The 22,999-nt window shown below is 35.7% G+C and overlaps 5 protein-coding genes across 5 annotated transcripts; 2 read left to right on the top strand and 3 right to left on the bottom strand.

The window, feature by feature from the left end:
• Nucleotides 1-39: 39 nt before the first annotated feature.
• Nucleotides 40-1,302, bottom strand: LOC121266872 (uncharacterized protein At5g39865-like). Its single transcript, XM_041170716.1, has one exon. The coding sequence runs from the start codon at nt 1,182-1,184 to the stop codon at nt 204-206; it is 981 nt and encodes a 326-aa protein (XP_041026650.1). The 5' UTR covers nt 1,185-1,302; the 3' UTR covers nt 40-203.
• Nucleotides 1,303-2,134: 832 nt separating this feature from the next.
• LOC121268071 (putative phosphatidylglycerol/phosphatidylinositol transfer protein DDB_G0282179) lies at nt 2,135-6,208 on the bottom strand. The gene is made up of 4 exons (XM_041172192.1): nt 5,895-6,208; nt 5,400-5,501; nt 3,051-3,211; nt 2,135-2,479 (listed from the first exon to the last, which is right to left on the bottom strand). The coding sequence occupies exons 1-4, from the start codon at nt 5,986-5,988 to the stop codon at nt 2,372-2,374; spliced, it is 465 nt and encodes a 154-aa protein (XP_041028126.1). The 5' UTR covers nt 5,989-6,208; the 3' UTR covers nt 2,135-2,371.
• Nucleotides 6,209-7,386: 1,178 nt separating this feature from the next.
• On the top strand, nt 7,387-10,351 carry LOC121267922. The gene is made up of 3 exons (XM_041172024.1): nt 7,387-7,438; nt 7,781-8,240; nt 9,870-10,351. The coding sequence occupies exons 1-3, from the start codon at nt 7,387-7,389 to the stop codon at nt 9,916-9,918; spliced, it is 561 nt and encodes a 186-aa protein (XP_041027958.1). The 3' UTR covers nt 9,919-10,351.
• Nucleotides 10,352-12,968: 2,617 nt separating this feature from the next.
• Nucleotides 12,969-13,734, bottom strand: LOC121268317 (RING-H2 finger protein ATL70-like). Its single transcript, XM_041172533.1, has one exon. The coding sequence runs from the start codon at nt 13,602-13,604 to the stop codon at nt 13,107-13,109; it is 498 nt and encodes a 165-aa protein (XP_041028467.1). The 5' UTR covers nt 13,605-13,734; the 3' UTR covers nt 12,969-13,106.
• A 2,062-nt stretch (nt 13,735-15,796) lies between these two features.
• On the top strand, nt 15,797-17,348 carry LOC121268316. The gene is made up of 3 exons (XM_041172532.1): nt 15,797-16,211; nt 16,626-16,730; nt 16,824-17,348. Exons 1-3 carry the CDS (start codon nt 15,918-15,920, stop codon nt 17,133-17,135), a joined length of 711 nt encoding a protein of 236 aa, XP_041028466.1. The 5' UTR covers nt 15,797-15,917; the 3' UTR covers nt 17,136-17,348.
• Nucleotides 17,349-22,999: the final 5,651 nt, after the last annotated feature.

Genomic DNA, 22,999 nt, shown 5'->3' with positions numbered 1-22,999 from the left:
AAAGATTCCATCTTGAGAGTTCTAAACGTCATGGTTTTCTTTTTCCACCTATAAGCTAATGGAACAACAATCAGAACCAACCATTACAGAAATTTTAAATAGATACTATAGAGTGAAGACCAAGAAACTAAGAGAAGGAAGGAACAAGTTTCATTACCAGCTGATCAAGAAGTGCTAGAAATTAACAGGTCATATTCGTTAGATTATCGGCTGCAAGTTGGGCATTTAACCAACCCATTTTCATTACATTCAGGGCATCTAATGTACAAGTCATCGCTTTCCCCATCTGCAATAATCTTCCGGCTGCCATTGCAATTAGGGCACACCACAAATCTCACATTGGCGCACCCACTGCATGAGGAACTGGATGGGTCGAGTGGTATACCTTCCAAGAGCTTCCTCAGCTTGCCTTGCTCATGTAAACTGACAACTTCATCAGCTCCTCCAATGTACCTCCCCTTTATGAAAATCCTTGGAGGGATCACTCTACTACCCATGATGTTCCAAAGTTCTTCCCTATATTCCAAATGCATTGAAACATCTCTCTCGTAGAACAATACTTTAAAGCTTTCCAACAAGAACCGGATTGTGCTGCAGTCCTCGAATGTTTTCCTGATACCTCTCAAGCTTGTTGTGTAGAAAACTATGGAGTCACTTCCTCCTGGTGGACATTTCTCTTCAAAGTCTAACAGATATGGATATTCTTTGCTGTCTTTTGCTTCATGTGTACCACCATGTTCCATGATGCTGCGTGACAAGATTGGAATCTCTGGAGTTTCCTTGGCAGGCACCTTGTCTTTGGTCTTTATGGAGGATGTAAAGCAATCTTTGTCGCTAACACTGAAGTCCAATTCCATTTCTTCATCCCGAGGATGGTTATCCAGTTCAGACACGCCAGTACTGCCAACTAGTAACTCTGAGAGGTTGTTGCTCTTTCCATCTCGTTCTTTGTAAACTGGTGGAATTTGACAGTTTTGACTGGAAACCTTCTCCGAGGGGTCTAACTGAAGGGCTAGACCTTGTTTCAAGGTGCTAAATGATGGTATGAATTTCAATTTCCTAAAGAACTTTCCCCCCGTTCCTTTCATAGCTTCTACTCTGGTCCAAAATTCTGAGTACAATGCATGCAAGGTTTGGGTGAGAATGACTAGAGAGGAGATTAGAGGACAAGATAAGGATGACATTTCTCTTTTGGTTTCCAATGAGTGGAAAGTGGAAACTGAAAAGGCTGTGTTGGGGGATGCTTTTAAAAGTTTTTGAATGATCGTTGCATGGGGCTGGCTTGTGTAGAACCCATCTCCAATTTTCATTAGCTTCCACTGACCCATTACCAACCATTAGGTGAATAAATTAACAATAAGACGGAAACAAGCCTATGGCTAAAATGCCCATGCATGATTACCCCAAAGGTGACCATGTCCTCTAGACCTTAACAAGGCACAATTTGATTGGTCTCAAAACACATTTATAGAGAGTGCCGCAGGACCACACGGCTAATCCCAGGGCGACAAGGAGTGCCAATGACAATAATTCAATAGCAACAGTGCAGCAGCATCTTTCCCTTCCATCTTTTTATCAGTTGGCACCATTGCCATGAGTACTATAATATAGTGAGCTATTTAACCTTTCTTATCAAATAATTTCACCCTTTGACCCACAATCAATTCCAATGATCACGGCCAAAACGCTGGAGGAACTATCCATGGTTTCCATTCCACACGTAGCTGAAAATGCGTAGAGCACAACTTCATGGCATTGGGATTTTAGGTCCCATATTAGAGATGGCTCCAGAAACGCCTTTGTTTTGAAATGTATTCATTAAACCATTCAGAATCATCCTGCAAATTAAGCCCCGTTTGTTATAAATTTTGTTAGAATATTAAAAAATAATATTCTAACAAATTTTATTTAACTTTCAACTTTTTATCTTAACTCACTATCCAAACAGCAGCTAAATATGTTAAATCCGAGCACAAGATCCACGTTTGAGCGGACTTGGAGAAATCATTGATTTGTTCCGGCATAAGATTTTGTTGCATCAAGATGAAAAGTTGCTCTTGAGAATTCAATTAATGCTACTCTCACGCTCTCTCTCTCACCAGAAAATAAACTACGAAAAAAGTACCAATATTCATGCATGAATATTTTATCTACATAAAACAACAGAATATATCATAATTCCTCCCACCCAATGTAGCTGCAGAAATAACTTCCCATAGTCTCCTTCGTAGTGGAGCTAGTCATATTTATAAGTCAGATAAAAATAGCAATGGTTGAGAGTACAAGGAACCAACTGTGAAGAGAATCCTTTGTACATGCTATTCATATGGTGATTTTGGAGACTCAAATAGAAATTCATTCTTGGAAGAACTTAGCTATCAGCCACAGACGAGCCAAAGCCGATCTCAAAATCAAAGCCAATGCAGGTCAGCTCATTTTTGTCTGCATCGTACATCTTCATCTTAAGAGAGTATGAGCCCTGCATATGTCAAACATGGTCATAGTTTAGGATTCAACATCACAAACATTGATCAAACCGAGCCTATTTCATCCCAACTCGGTTACTCTATTGCCCAAAGTAAAATTTGGCTAAAATTAAGCAATTGCAAATGAATGAATGTGGTGTCACACAAATACAAATGGAAAAAGGTAAAATTAAATCTTTGAGAATCAGGTATCTGTCTTATTTATTTGTAAATTATGTATATCTTGGTCTATGGAAAATTCAGTCATGCAGGGATTCCATATCCAACATTAAAGTCAGCTGGTTATACACAAACCATGGGGCGGTTGGAGATAGAAGCTATCAGGTAACACGACCACGATCTGTGTTTTACCAGATAAATTCACAAGGGTAAGTCCCTTCAGAAGTAATGACACTCTAGGTGACGACAAAAAAATAACTTATTGAATACACCATAAGTCTTTGGATTGGTCTAGGCGTAAACCAACAATTAAACTTGAAGGGCTTGTTCCAGCTGGAAAGTCATGAGAAATACAAAAAAAAATATAAGCTAAAAGCTAAATTACTAAACAGAATAATGACTTACTGGGGGAGTGAATCCAGGTAACTCTTGTGAGTGAGAAACCACAAAATTGCCAGTTGAAACAGGGCAAGATGTCTCTCCACAAAGGTCATGGGTCTCACTGTGGATGTGCCATCCATAATACGAGACATCAATCACCATTGTTCCTCCAGATATTGCTTTCCCTGTGTTGAATATACAAGTATGCATATCGAAATGAAAATCCCATATCTATTTAAAAGGCCATGGTTTGTCCAGGCTGTGCTAGTATCTAGTACAAATTCATCATCCCCATGGGTCTGAATTTCCAATATAAAAGTACGCTCACAAGATAAAAAAAGGGTGGAAGGCAAGGTAAAGAGTTCCTACCTTTTCCCTCATGAGCAGACATTTGAAAAAACAAACACATGCAAGCACAACTAAAAATCATGAGAAAAGAGAAGGGGGGGGGGGGGGGGGGGGGTGGTTGTTGAACAAAGAAGCTCCTGAGGATTTCATTTGCAGATGCATCACAAGAAAATTGATTAAAACCCTCAAGTGATGAAATAAAAGTTGAACTTTAACAAAGAAGCTCCTGAGGATTTTCATTTGCAGATGCATCACAAGAAAATTGATTAAAACCCTCAAGTGATGAAATAAAAGTTTAACTTTATTTTTATTTATAAGTAAAAGTTGAACTTTATTTATAATTTCTCTTCCTTATTTTCCAGCCAAATGGCCACCATCTACTTACTAGAAATTTAGAAAGTAGAATAGATTTTTCTTATCATGCTATAAAGGTACTGACCACACATACATAGCAGCTATAATATACCAGTCGGATGACTGTTCCACACCCATATCCCACCTTCAAAGGTAAATGTCTACATTAAAAATTTGATTCTTGATAACTCTGTTTTAGAGTTGTTCTTCATCATTAAACAATAGATCCATCATACCAAAAGTAGAAAGATAGGTCTGTCAAATGTCTCCATTTGCCATCATGCATCATTTATTCTTTTTGTTTATTTATTTTTATAGGTAACTATACACAGACTTCACGCATGGTGGGGACGCATTTGCTTACCCAAACGCAATAGACACTAATGCACAAGCAACTTCCAGTTTACCAAACACAATAATTTTTGGCCATTTCTCGATTTGTGGCCTTGGTTGAATAAACATGGCATCAAGCATTCCAAACCCCTAGCAGATGGCTCAAGTGGTAAAGGTCTTGGTGGTATCCTCCCTCCAGGTCTAAAATTTAAATTCTTAGGTGCAAACAATCTCTAGGGCCATCATATGGGTGGGTTTTTTCCTTGAATTACCGGGAAACGCCTTGCCGAGGGTCTGTGCACCCCTAGAATTAGTTGAGACGCTGTTATTGGACATCCAGTGACAGGATCAGATTTTGGAAGGATGCTTGGTGTGGTAACAATGCTCTTCAAGAGTTGTTTTCTAGTCTATTCCTGTTAGCAAGTGCCAAAGAGGCTACAGTGGCGGAGGTTATGGTAATCTCAGGAAAGGGTTTTCACTGGAATATCAATTTCAACCGGGCGGCACAAGATTGGGAGATGGAGACTTTTGCAGAGTTTTATAGTTTTCTGTATTCTTATCGTCCAAATATCCAGCATGAAGATGGTCTATGGTGGATCCCTGCAGGGAAAGGGTTTTTCACTGTTCGTTTCTTTTATAAAGTCCTTGCACAAGTGTTAGAGACACAGTTTCCCTGGAGAAGGCTCTGGCGACACAAGGCCCCTCCCAAAGCTTCTTTCTTTGTGTGGACAGCGGCATTAGGCAAGATTCTTACTACAGATGATTTGATAAAGAGGAGGATAATCATGCAGATTGGTGTTGTATGTGTAAAGGAGGGGGTGAGTTGGTGAACCATTTACTTTTACATTGTGAGGTAGCCAGGATGCTTTGGAATGAGGTGTTTAAAAGGATGGATCTAGCATGGGTTATGCCGGAATCCGTAGTGGATATATTGGTGTGTTGGATTTCTATCCGAGGTGTGCACCAAATCAAAGCGATTTGGAAGATGATTCCTATTTGTATCATGTGGTGCCTGTGGCAGGAGAGAAATGAGAGGACGTTTGAAGACAAGGAAAGATCATTGGCAGAGCTAAAAGTTTTCTTTTTTAGGACTTTTTGTACTTGGGCCATTGCTGTGGACTTTAATGGCAAGGAACTTCATGATTTCTTAGTTTCTAACGTGCCCTCGTAAATAGGGCATACTTTTTTGTAATGGCAGTTGTTGCCCATTCTTGTTAATAATACTTATTTTTACTTATAAAAAAAAAAAAAAAAAAAGTATTCGATAGCAACTAAGGAACAGGTAACAAATAAGCAACAAGCGCAGATTCATCCAGCAAAGCGGTATTCATAAAGTACCTGAAGACGCAGAGATGCTGAAGGTAGCCGGCTTGCCTCTGGCAACGGGATAGGGGATTATCTCAACCCCTGTGACCTTAACAGCGTAGTCAGCATTCTTATCTACAAAAGGGAAAAAAAAAAAAAAAAAAAAAACTCCTGTTAGCTACAGTATACAGATTCAAAATTTTTTTACATGTATCAAATTTAAGATAAAACGGGAGAAAATTTATCGAGATTATTTCCAAGATAGAAACTTTCGGTCAAAATAAACAGACCCAAGAGCGACAACTCATAATTACGAACATTAAATCGACATCATTGAACGCGATATCGGGCACAATAAACGTAAGCTATTCATTCCAAAACAAAAACCCTAATCCAAAACCATAGCAACGAGTTTCCGATTATAAAGTGATCAAAGTAAAACAGATTGTGCAGGAAAAAAACAAAAAAAAAACAAAAATTCAGAATTAGAGGAAGGAACAGGGCGTAGGGTTAGAGAGAGATACAGACCGCAGTATTTGACGTCGGTTGCAAGGGTCAGAGGTACAACCAGACAAAGCGAAAGGAGGAGGGGGGTGAGAAGCTTGAATCGAAAGGCCTCCATAGAGTAGATTATGCAATCTGTAAAAAAAGATGATACTCTTGCAAATTATAGTGATCAACGGATCCTGAGTTCAGAGGGTTAGAGAATGAGAGAGAGATTGGAGATTGCAGTGTCAGGTGTGGGGAGGCAAGAAGATCTGAAGAAGACCCCGGATTGGTGGTTGTGTCTGGGATTCGAATGTTAGCTGGCTTTAGACGCTCCTTTATGCCCTTTGAATGGTGCTACCAGCAATGACCGCTGGCGTGCCCGCTAGCGAAAAATTATCTTATTATTATTATTATTTTATATTTTTTTAATATATTTAAATATTTAAAATATATTAAAAATTATTTTCTTAATTATTAAGTAAAAAAAATTAAATATATATATATATATATATAAGAGGCAAACTCAAGTGACATTTAGGCATGTTTGGGATATAAGATAAAATATAAAATTTTTATTTCATCTTATCTCATCATTACATATTTTTCAAATTTTTATATAAAATATAATAAATAATTCAACTTTTTTAAATCTCAATACACATTTTTCAAATTTAAATTAATAATAATATTAAAACATAATATTTTAAACATAAACAAAATATAAAATTCTCATCTCAACCTCCAAACCTGACATTAATATTTCTCTATTTCCTTTTATGATGGCACCTTTCACTTTAACAAATATTTTAGTCCATGCGTCGCTCGCTGGTTCGCTCTCTCTCTCTCTCATTGATTATTGTGTATTTGTGTTTATCTCTTTAATTAATTTTTTAACTTTATTTAATTGGAATTTTCTAAAATTTCTAAAAATATATTTGAGTTTTTTTTGTCTTCTAGAAACTCACAAGTTTGGTTCGAAAAGAAATTAAATAACAAATACCGTTGAAATAGTTTTTGAAGATTCTACAGATCAGTTACTATTCATTTCATATTTCACACTTAACAATTTTTTTTTATAGAGTGTAAGGTATAATTATTAAAGAAATTATATTCTATATATAGCTATCTAACTTAACTACATATATTTATATGAACAAATAATGTCTCTTGACCACAGAAGGAATGGTTAATATTATATTATGGCCGATGATTTTAGCTACAGAATTTGAGGAATCAATTTTAAGTTTATATTGTAGATGAATTAAGACTGAATGATGCTCTGTTTTGGTGTTGATTCTGTTCAATCCCAAGACAGCAGGCTTGCACGATTGATGCCACTGTGACCAAGTTACAACAAGCTTGAAAGACACAATGTATAAGTGTTGAGCTGAATTCAGGATGCTTGTGCCAATGGTTTTGTCTATTTTAACACGATATAATAATGTTGTCAGGTCTTGCCAAGTTATTTTATCAGGACGCTAGAAAATTATAAGGAGATAAATGACAGACTTAAGGCAATTTGAAGAGGCAGATGCCGAGGGTGGAAATTGATGAGGCGCTTTTATGCTCTAAGAGGGAGATAGGTACGAGTTTCTAGTTTGGCTATCTTCCAAGTGTTTCAAAATTATACCGACAGATATTATTTAGAGGGAAAAAGATCTCTTCGAATAATTTTTTATCCAAAGATGTCGAGTGGAAGAGAAAGAAGATGACGCATGAAGTGAGTCGTCATATATCATTTTTTACTTATTTAATGATATCTGAAATATTTATAGGGATAACAATAAATGATGCAATGTTTATTTTTTAAATTCTTTTAAAGAAAAATTATTGTACCGGTGTATATATTGCACAGACTACGTGACTGCTGATTAGACAAAACATGCGTTATGGTTCTCTTTTTTCCTTCTCCATTTGAATTTCAGAGGCCCATTCGTCCATTCAAATTTCAAAACCCCGCGAAATATCTCCTCCCTCCCTCGCCCGCCTCGCGTCACCTTCCTCTGCCCAACGCCACCCGGCGACGCCCTCTCTCTGTCCAGCGAACCCAGTTACGCTCCTCCGTCTGCCCAGTGCCACCACTCCAGAGGCTTGGTTCTTTCTCTCTCCTAGGGCTAGCGTTTCACACACTTCTTACCTCTCTCTGAGGCTTGGTTCGTATTTTCTGTCCCTCGGAGATTCAAAGCCACAGCTGCTTGTGGAGGCTCCCAAGGCGAGCAACGCCATTCTGTTCTACAAGGCTGCGTTCGGCGCTGAGGAGCTCGGCCGTACCATGCACCCCAAGCGCAAAGCCGATCAAGAGCTCCCTCTCATTCTCTCTACTCAGTTGAAGCTCGATGGCTCCACCTTTCTCGTCTCTGACCTCACTGATGACTCTACTGCTCCTTAGGCCTCTCTCTCTCTCTCTCTCTCTCTCTCTCTCTCTCTCTCTCTGCATATATAATTTTTCCAAACATTCTTGTTTGTGCGCGTGTCACTTTCCTTTGGATTTATAGGCCTCGGAGGCAAGTTTTTGCATTTTAATGGATCTCATGCAATTTCGTGTTAGCTTTTTACAATTTTTACTTTAGAATATACATGATTTCTCTGGTTTTAGATAGTCGTTCATATGCATGGCTCCTTATTCCATACGTTTTTTGCATCTTGATCACAACGTTATAGTACTATAGATCTCTATCTCTGGCTGGTTGTTGTGTGTCGCTTCCTTCTTAGCTTTCTTGCCGTTATTTTTATCCAATGTTTTGAGGAACCAATGTTCACTTTATTTATTTATTTATTATTATCTTAATATTTGTATTGGAAAGTTCCATGTTTAGAGTCATTGACCGGTTCTTACCAAACCAAAGGACCTTTCGTAGCACTACCTTCCATTGACGAAATGCTTCTTGTTCCACACGTCGATCGATATAGCTGAGTCATTAATCGTGCTTTTGAAGAATGAATGGTGGTGGGGTTTATTAATAGTTGAAGCCACTTTCTTAATTTCGATGGATTTGGTTGTATTCAGGACGCAGATTCAATGACTATGGTATATTGTAGGAATAAACAGAGTTGCTCACAACGTGTTTGACAAAAGGTTGAAGAGAAAAACCAACTAACTCAATGAGGCAAGATCATGTTGTTATTGTGGAAAGAAACAAAGAATGTAAATTTCCCGGACAATCTTAAAAAGTAGATAAAATATATGGTAATATTATGAGTAAATTATAGTTATTTATAAACTTCGGAATTTATGTCCACCCAACCAGAACAAGTTCTTAAGGGCTACAGGATTCCTTTATTGATATATAGCTAGCTAAAATCAAATAGCTTAAATATTTATGGTCCGTCTTCTTAGTACAAGCATTATATATTACTCCAGCCTAGCTATGTTCTTGTTTAATCAGAATAGAAAAAACCATCAATCAAAATCTCAGTTTATAATTATTGCCAACCAAGTGCAGTTGAGATTAAAATGGAAAAGCAGTTGAGATTAAAATGGGAAAGACGTAAGAAATTGAACGGGAGAAAAACTTTCAAAATAGCTTACTGGTACAGGGAGTTTTATCATTAGAATATACCAACAAACTGATTCTACTACATTAACAGAGTTATAGTTATGTTTGGTTAGCTAATTCTTCTTTTTGGCTCTGTCTATCCTATGTTTACTCTTGGCAAATCCTTCTTGTTTTCTTGAAAGTTTTTCCTCTAAAAGAAGACCATCATCCCTATACCAGGTATGCATCTTGGCAATTTAAACATGATATCATACTTTTTTTTTTTTTTAAAAAAAAAAAAGTGTTATAAAAACTGGACCATAGATTGATTCTTCATTATTCTTTATGTCATACTAAACCAATCATATGATCATGAAATCTTGTTTGTATTTCTTTTGCTTATGAGATCTAAGATTTATTTCCTCTCTATTCACTTGGCGCCTAATATGATCATTTGTGAATAATTTGTTCAGGAAAATCCCATTTTGATTTAATTAATTTATATTCCAAGTATGGTTTTATTCTTGTGCTTGCGAAGGTGTTTAGTGCATTGTCTTGGAGTTGGTCTTCCAAGTCTCTTCAGGTAACCAAAGAGGTGGTTGAGCTTTGTGGCTCTAGTGAACCATGCAGGCCTGGAGCCTTCCAAGTCTCCAAGTCTTCCAAGTCTCCTCCAAGTCTTGGAGTTGGTCTTTCAAGTCTCCTCCCACTTGCGCACATGTTATTCTCTATTCAAGTCTTTTCCTTTTCACTCCCTTTCACTTTCTTATAGTTGTTTTTGAATGAAGTTGAAAAATAACCCCCTGATTTACAGGTTATGGCCATACAATAGGTGGCTACAACTCTAAATATGGTGTTGGAATGACAGAGGATTCACTGAAGATGTTACTCTTTTTGCAAAGATTTTGATTGAATCTCAAAATGTCCATTCATGTTATGTATTTAGATAGCCACAATATTTCTATAACTGGAATGACCCTGAAGTTATGGGAATCTGTTATTGTACTTGATGGCATTTATTTCATGAACATGTAGTTAATTTCATGTAATCTATAAGGTACTTGAAATCAGTAAGGGAAAAAACTTGGAAACACCACCAATATGTGCTTGTCTGCATGTAACTATATTACAGTTAAAAAGTATAGCTACATTAAATGCTAAAAACTTGTTAGGTTCAAATATAACACGAGTCTCTTCACCTGTTGGTCTGTCCTTATATCGACCCTTTCATAACTTAAACAAGAACTTGGGCAAACTCTCCACTGACTAAAAGTAAATATCATATAAAATCAAAGCACTCACACGGCAAAAGAAAAAAGTTTCTCACTAGCATCAGAATTCAGAATTCTGTTTCAGAAACCAAACCTAATTATAATTGAATCATAGAAATTACTAACCTTCTTTTTGTCATAGAAATTACGAACTTTCTTTTTGTCAATAGTAAAAGCTTATATTGAACATTATAATGAAAGGAAAAAAAACGCATGCATACACTTAACAACAAAACCTAGTGTGTGTGTGTGTTGTGTGTTTCAAAGAGAGAGAGAGAGAGAACTCGAATCAAATGCGTGACTTTGGCACCACAGTTGTAGCATTTTTCATGGTTCAGCCTTGGTTTTGCCACAGCTCAAGCACGTAATCATGTGCTTGCAATTGCTTATGTACAAGTCCGTGGTCGATCCACACCCATTACTTCAAGACCCCTTACACAACGACAAAAGCCCCTTCTACAAAGTTTGATTCAAATTCATTTTAAATGATTCAGCTAAACATCAAATAAGAAGCCACGCTACTTGAGTGAGATCTTGCAGAATCTCCTGGTGCCTAGTCAACATGTGAGAAACCATTTCTGTTCCCCCTGATGATACCCAAGCTTGCATCTGTGAATTAACTTATGAGTCATCAAATCTTATTTTATAGGATTCTATGACTCACAATCTTATTAACTAGTGACTCACAATCTTATATGCCAAGACCTTTTATCTAGGTCCAACTCCATTTCCCTTCTTTCATCAGTTTTGACTTATCCAATATATGTATGATGTCTTGAATTCTAACTGACTAGAATTTATTGTGAGTCATCAAATCTTATTTTATAGGATTCTATGATTCTCTTAGGATGTATGAAATCTGATATACTGCAAACAGATTCCATGCCAAAAAAAAAAAAAAAAAAAAAAGACAAGGAGAACATGTGCTTTCGTGTGTATGGACATGTCTTCCAAACCTGACCATGCTTTCTAATCTCATCGAAGTTTCCGGATAGAATGCAGCCTCCAATCTCTAGCTAATACTAGATATACATCATCCAGAAACAACCCCATTAATTTCTAGCAAAATACCATTAATTTACAGCTCATATAATTAAACCCTAGAGGAAAAAAGAGATGCTGTAAACACAGAGAAAAAAAAGAAATGTATGACTAAACTCTAGAATTATAGAGAAAAAAGGAGTAATACATGGAAAAACTTGAAGAAGATTATTTACAAGAAACGATACATTACCCCTCTCGCAGATCTGAGGGCTTCACGTCGATGGATTGAGGGCTTCAATCTGAGTGTGTCGAACTCGCAGAGAAGAAGAAGAAACCTTAGAGTAGAAGAAAAAATCTTAGAGAAGAAGAAGAAGAAGAAATCTCAGAGAAGAAGAAGAAGAAGAAGAAGAAGAAGAAGAAATCGTTAGGATCACCTGCGAACTCGAAATCGCAGTGCAGAGGAGCTCAGGGCTTCGGGGGAGGAACTCGAAATCTCTGTTGTGAGCTCGAAATCGCAGTGCAGAGGAGCTCTAGAAATGACAGTGCAGAGGAGCTCGGGAAATCACAATGCAGAGGACCTACTCAGGGGGGTGGGGGGAGAAGAAGGAAAGAAACGGGAAGAGAATAGGAAGAAAGAAACAGAGAGAGAGGAAGAAAGGTAAATGTGGGGGGTGGGTGAGACAGAATGAAAATTCAAAATGTGTTGAAAATCTCTCAAGCCCCCCGTTTCGACACGTAATGCGTGCAACTTGGATGCAGCCTACAGTGGATGCTCCCAAGATATTTTCTTATTTCATCTGTCACTTTGAGGAAACCTTGATCTGATGTTGTGCTGTGCCTGTGGGGTCTGTGGAATCTTTAGGCGATTTGTGGTTTATTGAGTTTCTATGGTTTTATCAACCTTCTTTATCTGTTCTGTGGGAGTGATTCTAACCAAAATGTCTTCTTTGTTTTTACAGATGAGATGAGATGAGATATTAAATTAAGATTAAAATTAAAAGTTAAATAAAATATTATTAGAATATATATTTTTAATATTATATTTGTTTTAAGATTTGAAAAAAATTGAATTGTTTATTTTCTTTTGTTTGAAAATTTGAAAAAAATTATAATATTTAAATGAGATGAGTTGAGAAGAGTTGTGAAAACAAACGATAGCTTAGATGTATGCACCAACACTGATGCAATTTTCCCCTGATTTTACATTTTTTGATCTGGCCCAAGAGTCTGGTCGATGCATGGTCCCGGGAGCATTTATTTCTATGCACTCGTATCTTGTCAGCATACCTCTTTTACAATATACACAAAATTTCTGGACTTACATTGCATATAATTGAAAATCAATGAATGGCATAGAATCAATCCGAGGCTACCCAAAGAAAGGAGAAAGAATCTATGGATTTTCATTATAGCAATAGTATCATCATGTGTGTGAACTTCAATAACAGGTGAAACTTCTACAGCGTATACAAATGTCAGAAAAAAAGATAAAAATTTCAAATGTCCTGATCTCAGTCCAGCCATCAATCCCTCCTGCTTGCCAATGGAACCACCTCGGCCAGAGGTGTCGAGAGGGGTGTTGGCATTGGAGATGTTCTACAAACCGGACAGGTGGGGTGCAGACGCAGCCACGGGTCAACACACTTGAGGTGGAAGAGATGCCCACAATCAGGCAGCAGCCGGAGCATATCGCTACTCTTGTAATCTGCTAAACATATGGAGCAGCATGTGGCTGTGGAATCTTTCTTCTTGCTCTTAGCCTCGGAGTAGAGCAGCTTTGGATAACTCAGGATGGTGGCCTCATCCAGTCCAACATCGACAACATAGTTTTGTGATTCGATTACCTGAGGAGCAGTCCTCCGACTTCTTGCCGGTTCTGTTGGTTGGTCTGCCCTGGTGCAGTAAAAAGAAGCCAGGGTGATGGTCGTGATAAGCAGGAGGATTCCGATCGAAATTCCGATGCCATAGCCTAATCCTCCGATGTTGTCGAGAAGTCCACCTGAACCTGCTGTGCTGTTCATCTCCTTGAGGAGTACTCAGGAATTACCCAGCTGCAGGGCTTGAGATTTTGGGAGATAATAGGACTAGTGACTTGGTCAGCCATGGCCAGGCCATGACCCAAGAAAGATGGCTATTTAGGATTAGTGTTAAAAAAAGTCAACGGATGCAACATCAGAGAGAGAGAGAGAGAGAGAGAGAGAGAGAGAGAGAGAGAGAGAGAGAGAGAAAGAGAGAGAGATTATTGGCTGAGTATGTAATCCAAAGTTGGTTTATTTTGTTTGCAAGTAAACTAAAGTGGGAAGCCAAATGGGGGCAATACATGTGATTGCATTATACTCATCTCTACGTTAGATTACGAAAATCTGTCTGCAAGTGTGATTTGGGTGATTGGAGGTCAACGGATCTCATCATCCTTTTACAAGATTACTCTTGGTGTTTGATGTGGGCAACGTCTTTATTTCAAGCAAGCATTTATATTTCATATCTGTCTATCTCATCTGAGTTACAACGCACATTCGATGCATTGCAAGCTTGATGCTTAACACTAATTTATTAGAATGAGGCAAGGTAAAGGCAATATTTTATGTGTGTGGATCGAAACTAGGAAAATGAAGAGGCTCCTTCTTTACTCCGTTTATGTCGTGTCGCATTATGCTTTAGTTTTGCCGCCACGATCAAGAAGTTTGTGTCACCAGTTTCCACCTATTTACTTACCATTTATGTATTATTAAATCCCACATTTTAAATAGTTTTATATTTATATTAGGAATGAGTTTTGAACGCCATCTTGATCTAGGTGTGTGTCGTATTATATACCAAGGCAGATGGGCTATTTTTCTTTTGAGACAGGTAATGTAGTTGGTGGTCAACTATGTGCATTTATCGCTTCCTTCCTGTATCATAGCATTCTACACAGTTAGCTGGCTCTAGGAGGGGTTGGCTAGCTGATCCTTAATCAAAGGATGCAACTCTTGTATTTAAAATTGATACTCTCTTTTAGAGCCAGTTTGGATTTAAATATCATCTTAACTCATCTCATTACTATTTATTGTTATTTAAAAACATCTCAACTCGTCTCATCTCATTTCTCAATCCAAATAGATTCTGTTAATTCCAAAAATTTAGAGTCTTTTTGGATATTTAGGATAAATAATGTTAGGTACAAGTCTCAAATAGATAAGTTTTATACAAATATTTTATAAAAAATGTATTTCATTAATAAAGAATAATTTTTTTTACACTTTTTTTTATATGTGATCTACTTTTTTACAAAGGCTTGTATGAGGTTTGTCTATTTGAGGCTTGTACAAATTATTTCTCATTTAGGATATCTCAATATATCTATTAATAATAGTGTAATAGTTTGAATTAAGATATTTTATTGAGTTTTAAGAAAAAAGATTGAAAAAGTTGAAAAAAATTTTATAAAATTAAAAAATTATTTAAATATCATTTTTTAATATAATTTTTGTTTTAAAATTTAAAATAATAGTATTGTTTTTTGTGTCTTATTTAGGTTTTTATGAAAATTGGAATGATGACGTGAAAAACCTAAATAAAAATATTGAGAATACTTAAAGAACAATTATATTGTCATTTTATATGTATTTTATTTATAAGTAACTATTGAAGACACACCTTATAAGTTATTAACACAATTGAGTTTGATTTAAAAAAAGAAGTATGAAACTAAAAATTTTTGAAAATTAATTTATGAGATATTAAGATATAAAGGTGTTTTCTATAGACATAGCAATGTTTAAGTAGGATTGAAAACAAAATGATTTAGAATGAGTTTAAAATATACACATTTGCAAGCGTGAAGAATTAGAGTTGGAATATCTTATATTTTTGTGAATAATAATAAGATTGTTTGAATTAAGATGTTTTATTGAATTTTGGAAAATGATAAAGAAAAAATTGAATAAAATTATTATAAAATTAATAAATTGTTTAAATATTATTTTTATTTTGAAGTTTGAAAAAGTTGTCTATTTTTTTTTTTTGTTTTGTTTTGAAATTTGTAAAAAATTATAATAATAGATGAAAAAGTTAAAATTTTAAAATTGAAAAATATTTTATGTTTGAATATTGTTTGAAAAGAAAATTGGGAGAAGTTTTGAGAATTTCTCATTTGATCTGATTATCAACGTGCCAGAATTCTCAACGCTAAAATTCATATAAATCTGACGGTAAAAAATTCTGGTACCACTTGCCAACTACGCAGACGCAGCACTAGATCATACCTCTAACTGTTCCGGCTCGCTTAAGAAAAAATTGTACTCCTCCCCAACTCCAGAGGATCAAAGAAACAAAGTCATTCACGATCGGCCATGGCGACGACGTCGTTTGTGACGATTACTATGATGGCTATGGCGGCGGTTTTCGTCGGAGCGAGCGACAACAACCGGATACACTCGCCGTGCTCGGACACGACGGTGGCAAGATCCGACGGGTTCACTTTCGCGATCGCGTTCGCGTCGAGGAACTCGTTCCTCTACAACAGCACCCTCCAGCTGTCCCCCTGTGACAGCAGGCTTCACCTTTCCTCCAAGTCTCAGATCGCGCTCTTCAGGCCCAAGGTCGACGAGATCTCACTCCTCACCGTCAACTCCTCCTTCACTCCGGTTAGCCCCCCCCCCTCTCTCTCTCTCTCTTCCTCCCTCCCTCGCTCTACGGTTACTTGAAGGGATGATCTTGTTTCGCCATGATATGGTGTTCTGAGCCGTTGAAATTCATATTCGAAATAATTTGATATACGTGAGCAATGAAATTGACGTGTTTAGACTTGAGGACTCCGATCTTATTCCACGGCCTTAATTTTGTGCTAGAAACACGGTCTTATAATGGGTTTGATATGTAAATATTACTAGGGTTGTGTTGGCTTATGTTACTCAGCCTTGGTTTTGTGCCAGAGAATTATGTTTCATTTCAAATCTTGCAATGCTTCATTGAGAAATATCAAGCCCTCCTCTCTCTTTGAGGAAAATGTTATTTTTTTGCTACTCATAAAAAAAAAATGTTTCTTCTGCCTTTAACAGGACTCTTTTGGGTATATGGTTGCATTTGCGGGTCGGAAATATGCTGCAAGGTCTGTTCCTACGTTTGTTGCGAATAGTTCATACACCGTAACCAGCTTTACTCTTGTAAGGAGATCCAACTTTCATTTACTCTTTTTGATCTGGTTTTTCCTTCACATCCTTGGAAAAAATAGAAACCAATTAAATTTTGTGGTGCAGGTGCTTGAGTTTCAGAAGGGCAGGCTGCAAAACTTGTATTGGAAAAGGGATGGTTGCTCCAAATGTTCAGGAAACTCTAACTTTGTCTGTCTCAACAATCAGCATTGCGCAATCAAAACATCCAGCTGCAAGAACCATGGATCCACTGTAGATTGCAGTCTTGGGATACAATTAGCATTCTCTGGTACAGATAAGCACCTTTCAGCTCTCAACTCATGGTATGAAGTGGAAAAACTTCGTCAGTACTCGCTTTATGGTCTTTATTCAAATCTCAAGGATTCTCTCACTAGCCAGTATAACAAGATTTTCTAACTGCATAGTGGCTGGATTTTAAGAATTTTACTGCTGGCACGTTGTAATTCATTTTACTGTTGGATATATGGATTGATTTAGAACCGTCTTTTACTGTGTGGATTCCCCCCGGCCCCCTTTTTCTTCCTTGGTAAAAGATCTTCCGAGTTATCTTTGTATTATTTTATATGGTTAACAATTCTTTGTGATCATAAAAAGAGAGATGATTACATACAAACTCTTCCTTGTTCGTGGTACTGAGTTCTGTTCTCTGTTTCTACTGGGTATAACTTGTGAAATTGTTCTACTTGTCTGGTCTTTGGCAGCTTGAGCAGTCACCCATTATTTCCCCCCCTTTTTTTTTTCATCTTGCTAATTGAATGTGATCATCTGGTGATCATCTAATTGATACAGGTTTAATTGCTCCACGGCAAAGCATTTTGCTGAGATTAGTTATCTTACACAATTTTCAGATCAGAAAATGAAACTGCAAATGTATCAGATGAGTTTGGTTGCAAGACTCAGCTGAGCTCAACTAAGTTCAATCTAATTTTAAGCTGAGTCTAACATCCAAACACTCAATTCTTAAATTACTAAACTTTATATCACCTCAAAACCTCCTTATACATGGAACCCATAACTTTTTTCAACTTAACACATCTTTATACGTGAGATTCATAATCTTTTTCAACTTCTCATAAAAGTATTAAATTCATCTTAACTTCCAAACATACTTTAAATTCAGTTTAGATTAGTTTCACATAATTTCATCCGCTACTCAACTCACTATTATTTATAAAAAATTGAGCTTGATTCAACATACAAACGCAGCCTAATATTAAGATTTGCGGCGTGCAATTGCCAACTCTTACCCCGAAAGAACAGTGAAGTCTTTGCCAACTGCGTGCAATCATCCTTTGCTGCTGCTGCTGCTGCTAAAAAATATTCGTTGCCTATCGATGGGAAAAGTAAAAAGCAGTTACTTAACTTACTTTGCTTAAATTCCAGTCTCGAATCAATCCGTCAAAGAAAAAAGTTAAAAAAAAAAAAAAAAAAAAAAAATTTCCCCTACCTCAAAGCACCTTGCAAAAGGCTATCAGGACCTTCGGCTCAGCCCAATAGTCGTAATGGGCCACAGCATTTCTACGTTTGTTGTTGTGTTCTATCCGGAAGACGCTTATAAGTACATCGGCCCAATGGTCCGGCTACAATGTCGATTGTCGAATACAGTTTTTTTTTTTACTACTTTTAAATCACATTTTATCCTTTTAAACTATAACTTCTTTTATAATATAAGGATGACGCTACTTGGACCGATGTCCCAACTGATAGGCGAAAACGCCGAAAAGTGCAATTTCAGTTTTTTTTTTTAAATTTTTTTAACATTTTTAAATATATTTTTTAAAATATATAAATTTAATAATATTCACTTCCTTAACCATTAAACAAAATTTTCTTTTCAAAAAAAGAATCGATAAAAAACATCGCTCCTTTATCGGTTCAAAAAGCATTACTTATAATATAAATACTAAAATTTACATTTAGTCTTTCAATTTAAAATACTCCTTGTAATATCTTACTATCAAGATCTGACCATTAAGGTTGCGTTTGTATATTGAAGTGATCTATCAATAATAATTTTTGTGAATCTCATTAAGATGTATTTGAATATAAACATATTAAAATTAATGTGTTTTGTGTATGAAGTAAGTTGAGATGAATTATCAATATGAGATTCTCATATCATATAATCATTACAACTTTTCTAAATTCTCACATAAAATATAATAAATAATTCAGTCTTTTCAAATCTCAAAATAAAAATATTATTAAAAAATATTATTTTAATAATATTTTATTCAATTTTCAACTTTTATCCCATCTCATCTGTGTAACCAAACGAGATTATGAGAAGTTAAAAAAATACTAATGATTGATTTGAGATGGATTAAGTTAATTTCAACAACCAAACACACCTAAATGAATGGAAAGCAAGTAACATAACATAATCTTAAGAGTTGAATCTTAATTAAAAGAGACGGTAAATTGCAAAAGGAATGGTAATTTGAACGTCAAAATGACAATTTAGACAGTTGAGTAATCAAATTACAAAAGGAGGGATAACGTAGTTTTTTATTTATTGTATAATGTAGTTTTTCCCTCTTCTCTTTTCATTTTATGTATTTTTATTTATTGTATGCCACCTGACAATTTTCCATTTATTGCAATCCCTAAAACTAAATATTGATCTTTGTACGTAATTGAGCAAAAGATAATATGAATAGTAAGATCGATCCCCCATACTGCCTGGGGAAAAGAAGGCGGCGGCCAATGTCCATTCTCTAATTCGGATTAAGCATCCTTTTAATATCACTTCCAAAACAGGAAAACAAAAACCCATCGGGAAAAGTTGTGTAAATAAGCACTATATAATAAGGGATCTATTTTATATATGTGTGTGTGTGATATTCATCCACTAGCAGCTAGGACTACAGAGATTGGCCAAGCTGCATGCTCACTTCTAATAAAGGTCATGCATTCTCTCTCTCTCTCTCCATCCATAAATATATATATATTAATGCTAGTTAGGTCCAAGCCAACAGCTATTAATTAGGAAAAAGTCTAAATACAGGTGCAAGTGGTGAAGGCCTCGTGTATGACTTCTACCGTGTTTAATGAAACAGTGCGTTTGGTTTTGAAACAGTGCGTGCAGTAGAAAAGCCAATTTCCCAAGTCTAGTTTCCCTCCATTCTCTCATTCGACACTATTCCTAAGCCATATCTCTAACCCTAAGTCTCATCTTTCTTCAACACTGAACCCTAACCCTCACCCACGATAGTCTCATAGTCCTTCTTGGTCGTGGATTCATGGTCGGTGGCTTCTACTAGCAGACAATGAGTCCCTATTTCTTTCTCGTGGATCCATTTTCATTTTCGTTCACCAAGTTCCTTTGATCGGTGAGTCCTCTCTGTCCAACTCTTAGTTTATTCTACTTTGGAAGGTTTGTGATCCATTTTTATTTTCATTTTCAAAATATTTGGAATCTCAACAAATCTGTGGATTCTACTTTGGAACATCTGTGGTTGTGTTGTTGATGTTTATGTTTTGCACAATCTGTTTTTTCATGATGGGTTTCAAAATGCAATTGTTCTGCGTTTTAGGTGTAACAAACTGAATACATTTTTTTTCTTGTCATTTTCTATTTTTGTCGGTGGATCAGTTCACGTTGTTAGATGTTCACCTCAAGAGTGGTTTTGCAAATCCAACACATCATCTAGCTTATCTATTTAAATTCACCTCAAAATGTTTACCTCAAGAATTGACTTATCTACTTAAATTTTCAGTGGGGCATGTACTGAGAATTCAAAATGTTGAATATTTAAGTAGATGTTCACCTCAAGATGGCGTGGGTTACTCCAATTGATCAACAACGACGGAGCTACACTGATCTAAGACTCTGTTACGATAAGAGTGGGAGAGAAATGAAACCAAGAGATAAACAAAAAGTCTAAGTATGGGGGTGTTTTCTCTTTCTTCTTCCTCCGTCCGTCCGTCTTCTTTTCTTCTTTTTTTAATAAAATATTGCCACATCAGCGGGGTGTGCATACGGGTACAATTTCTGCATGTATGTACTAGAACTGATTAATTAGGCTTTTTCCTCATGATTTTCCTCTTGGTTGTTTGGCACTATCACATATCAATGCAGCTCAAGAAGGGCCGCTGAGGCATAGCAGATCAGTAAACAAGAAATCTCAGATATATAACTTAGTTATCATGTTGTTGTTGTTAAATATTATTAATCATGTTAGTGCATGTTGACGTTGTCCACCAATTAGAGATGTCAAAAGATCACTCGTCTAACCTACTTAATGTCGTGCATTCTAATTCTAGACGTACAATTATTATTATTATTATTATTATTGTTGTTGTTGTTATTGTTGATTAAAGCAATTATAATGATCAGAAACTCAACCCTACACCTCCCCTCTTCTCTCCAATGGCTTTTTGGCAACGATCGAAAGACTCTTTTAAGTTTTTGGAGCGGAATTCAATTAGAATATCAGAGAGATTTCTCTGAATTATAAAGCTGTAGATGATCGAATTAGAATCTAACCTAAGATATTTTTAAATGAAATCGACCATCGCGCATGTACAAGATCTAATCACCACCATTACATGGAAATTAGAAAAAGACAAACATGATCAGGAAATGTTAATGATCTACTTGCTTAGTGGTAATGCCATTTCATGCATCCACGCCTGTGCTACTTTTTGAGTAATCATTTCATCTCTTAAAGTGATCTCATGGGCAAACTAACCCTAAAGATTAGGGTATTTATTATATCATGTGAAAGAAAAATTTGAAAAATATTAATACAATAAACAATTAATTAATTATAGTCATATATATATATATATATGATTCTTCCAAACTAATTATATATAATTGTAGTAATTAATCTGATCTTTTCAATTGAGAAAATAATTTATGATGAGGAAATTCAATTCTGATCATGACCTTTATTCTAAAGGATTGACTACTTTAAGTGTGAAAGATTGATTATATGATTGAAATAAAGGATCAATGATACAATAACAAAAGCGAGTGTATAATTTTATCTTTTAGCTAGCGGCCTACGTCCACTGACGGAAACAATTACAAACCACTAACAAATAAATAATATTAATGTAGTGTAACATCCCTTTCTCCCTACCTAATATTATCTTTATGCTCGATATTATGGGAACCAAATAATTTTAGCCTAAGTTTGAAATTAAACAAAACAAATTAATTACTTATAATAATATCCAAATTGTCCACAAATCAAAAGAATATATTTATCAGAACGTATATATGCATGCAGATCACGTCATAGATTACATGAAGTACTGATAAGAGAGCATATATTAGATCAACGAGGCATAAAACAAGAACTTAAATGCATGTGTATCTTAAAACCACTTTGCCCTGATCTATGCAACTTGGTCCCTGATCATGAGACTCAAAGAACATCTTTTCTTAGACTAAAAACATCCAAATGCGCAGGAGGCATTCTCACTTGCAACTTCCTGCTGGCTCCTGCTCCACATCTTTAACCCCAAATTCCTTTTTGATTCCTGCCCTTATTGTTTTTTTTGCTTTCTAGTACTCTTTACAGCTCATTATCCACAAACAAAAATGTTCAAGCAGTTTTGAACTTTTCAGCCCCTAATTCGGTAAGCTTAGGGAATGTTTAGGGAAGAAGATGAAATAAAAGTTTTGTGAATAGTAGTTATATAAAATGGTCTATGAATAATAATAAGATAGTTTGAGTAATGTTTTATAGAATTTTAGAAAATGAGAGAGAAAAAGTTAAATAAAAAATATTATAAAATTAAAATATTGTTATAATATAATTTTTATTTTAAAATTTTAAAAAGTTTGAATTGTTTTTTATTTTTTGTCTAAAAGTTTGATAAAATAGTAATGATTAATTTAAAAATATTTGTATTTAAATGATATTTAAGAAAGAAATGAGATGGACGGATGTGATGAGACCAAAACTATTTCCAAAGATCCCAACCTGTGTTTGGAAAAAGAACCTAACTAAATTCATATCAAACTAATTATTGGCGAAATTTATTAATTTTTTTCATAAAAAAAAAAAATTAAACTCATATCAACATATTTTATATATTTTAACTTAAAAAATTAAATTATTTTAATTTGAAAATCTTAATACATCCCAATAAAACTCATAAAATACTAATGTCGACGATTCAACTAACTCAACTCAATTAAGTCCCAACCCAGTTTAATCATCTCCAATTCGGCCGGACGTACACCCCAGTGGACATTGGTGAATGCGTCTTTTCTCGGGAGCTAGGAAACTTTTTCTTCTCCA

The sequence above is a fragment of the Juglans microcarpa x Juglans regia genome, chromosome 5S (assembly GCF_004785595.1).
Source record: "Juglans microcarpa x Juglans regia isolate MS1-56 chromosome 5S, Jm3101_v1.0, whole genome shotgun sequence".
In the NCBI taxonomy this organism is placed as follows: Eukaryota; Viridiplantae; Streptophyta; class Magnoliopsida; order Fagales; family Juglandaceae; genus Juglans; species Juglans microcarpa x Juglans regia.
This window is presented reverse-complemented; position numbering and strand designations above follow the sequence as displayed.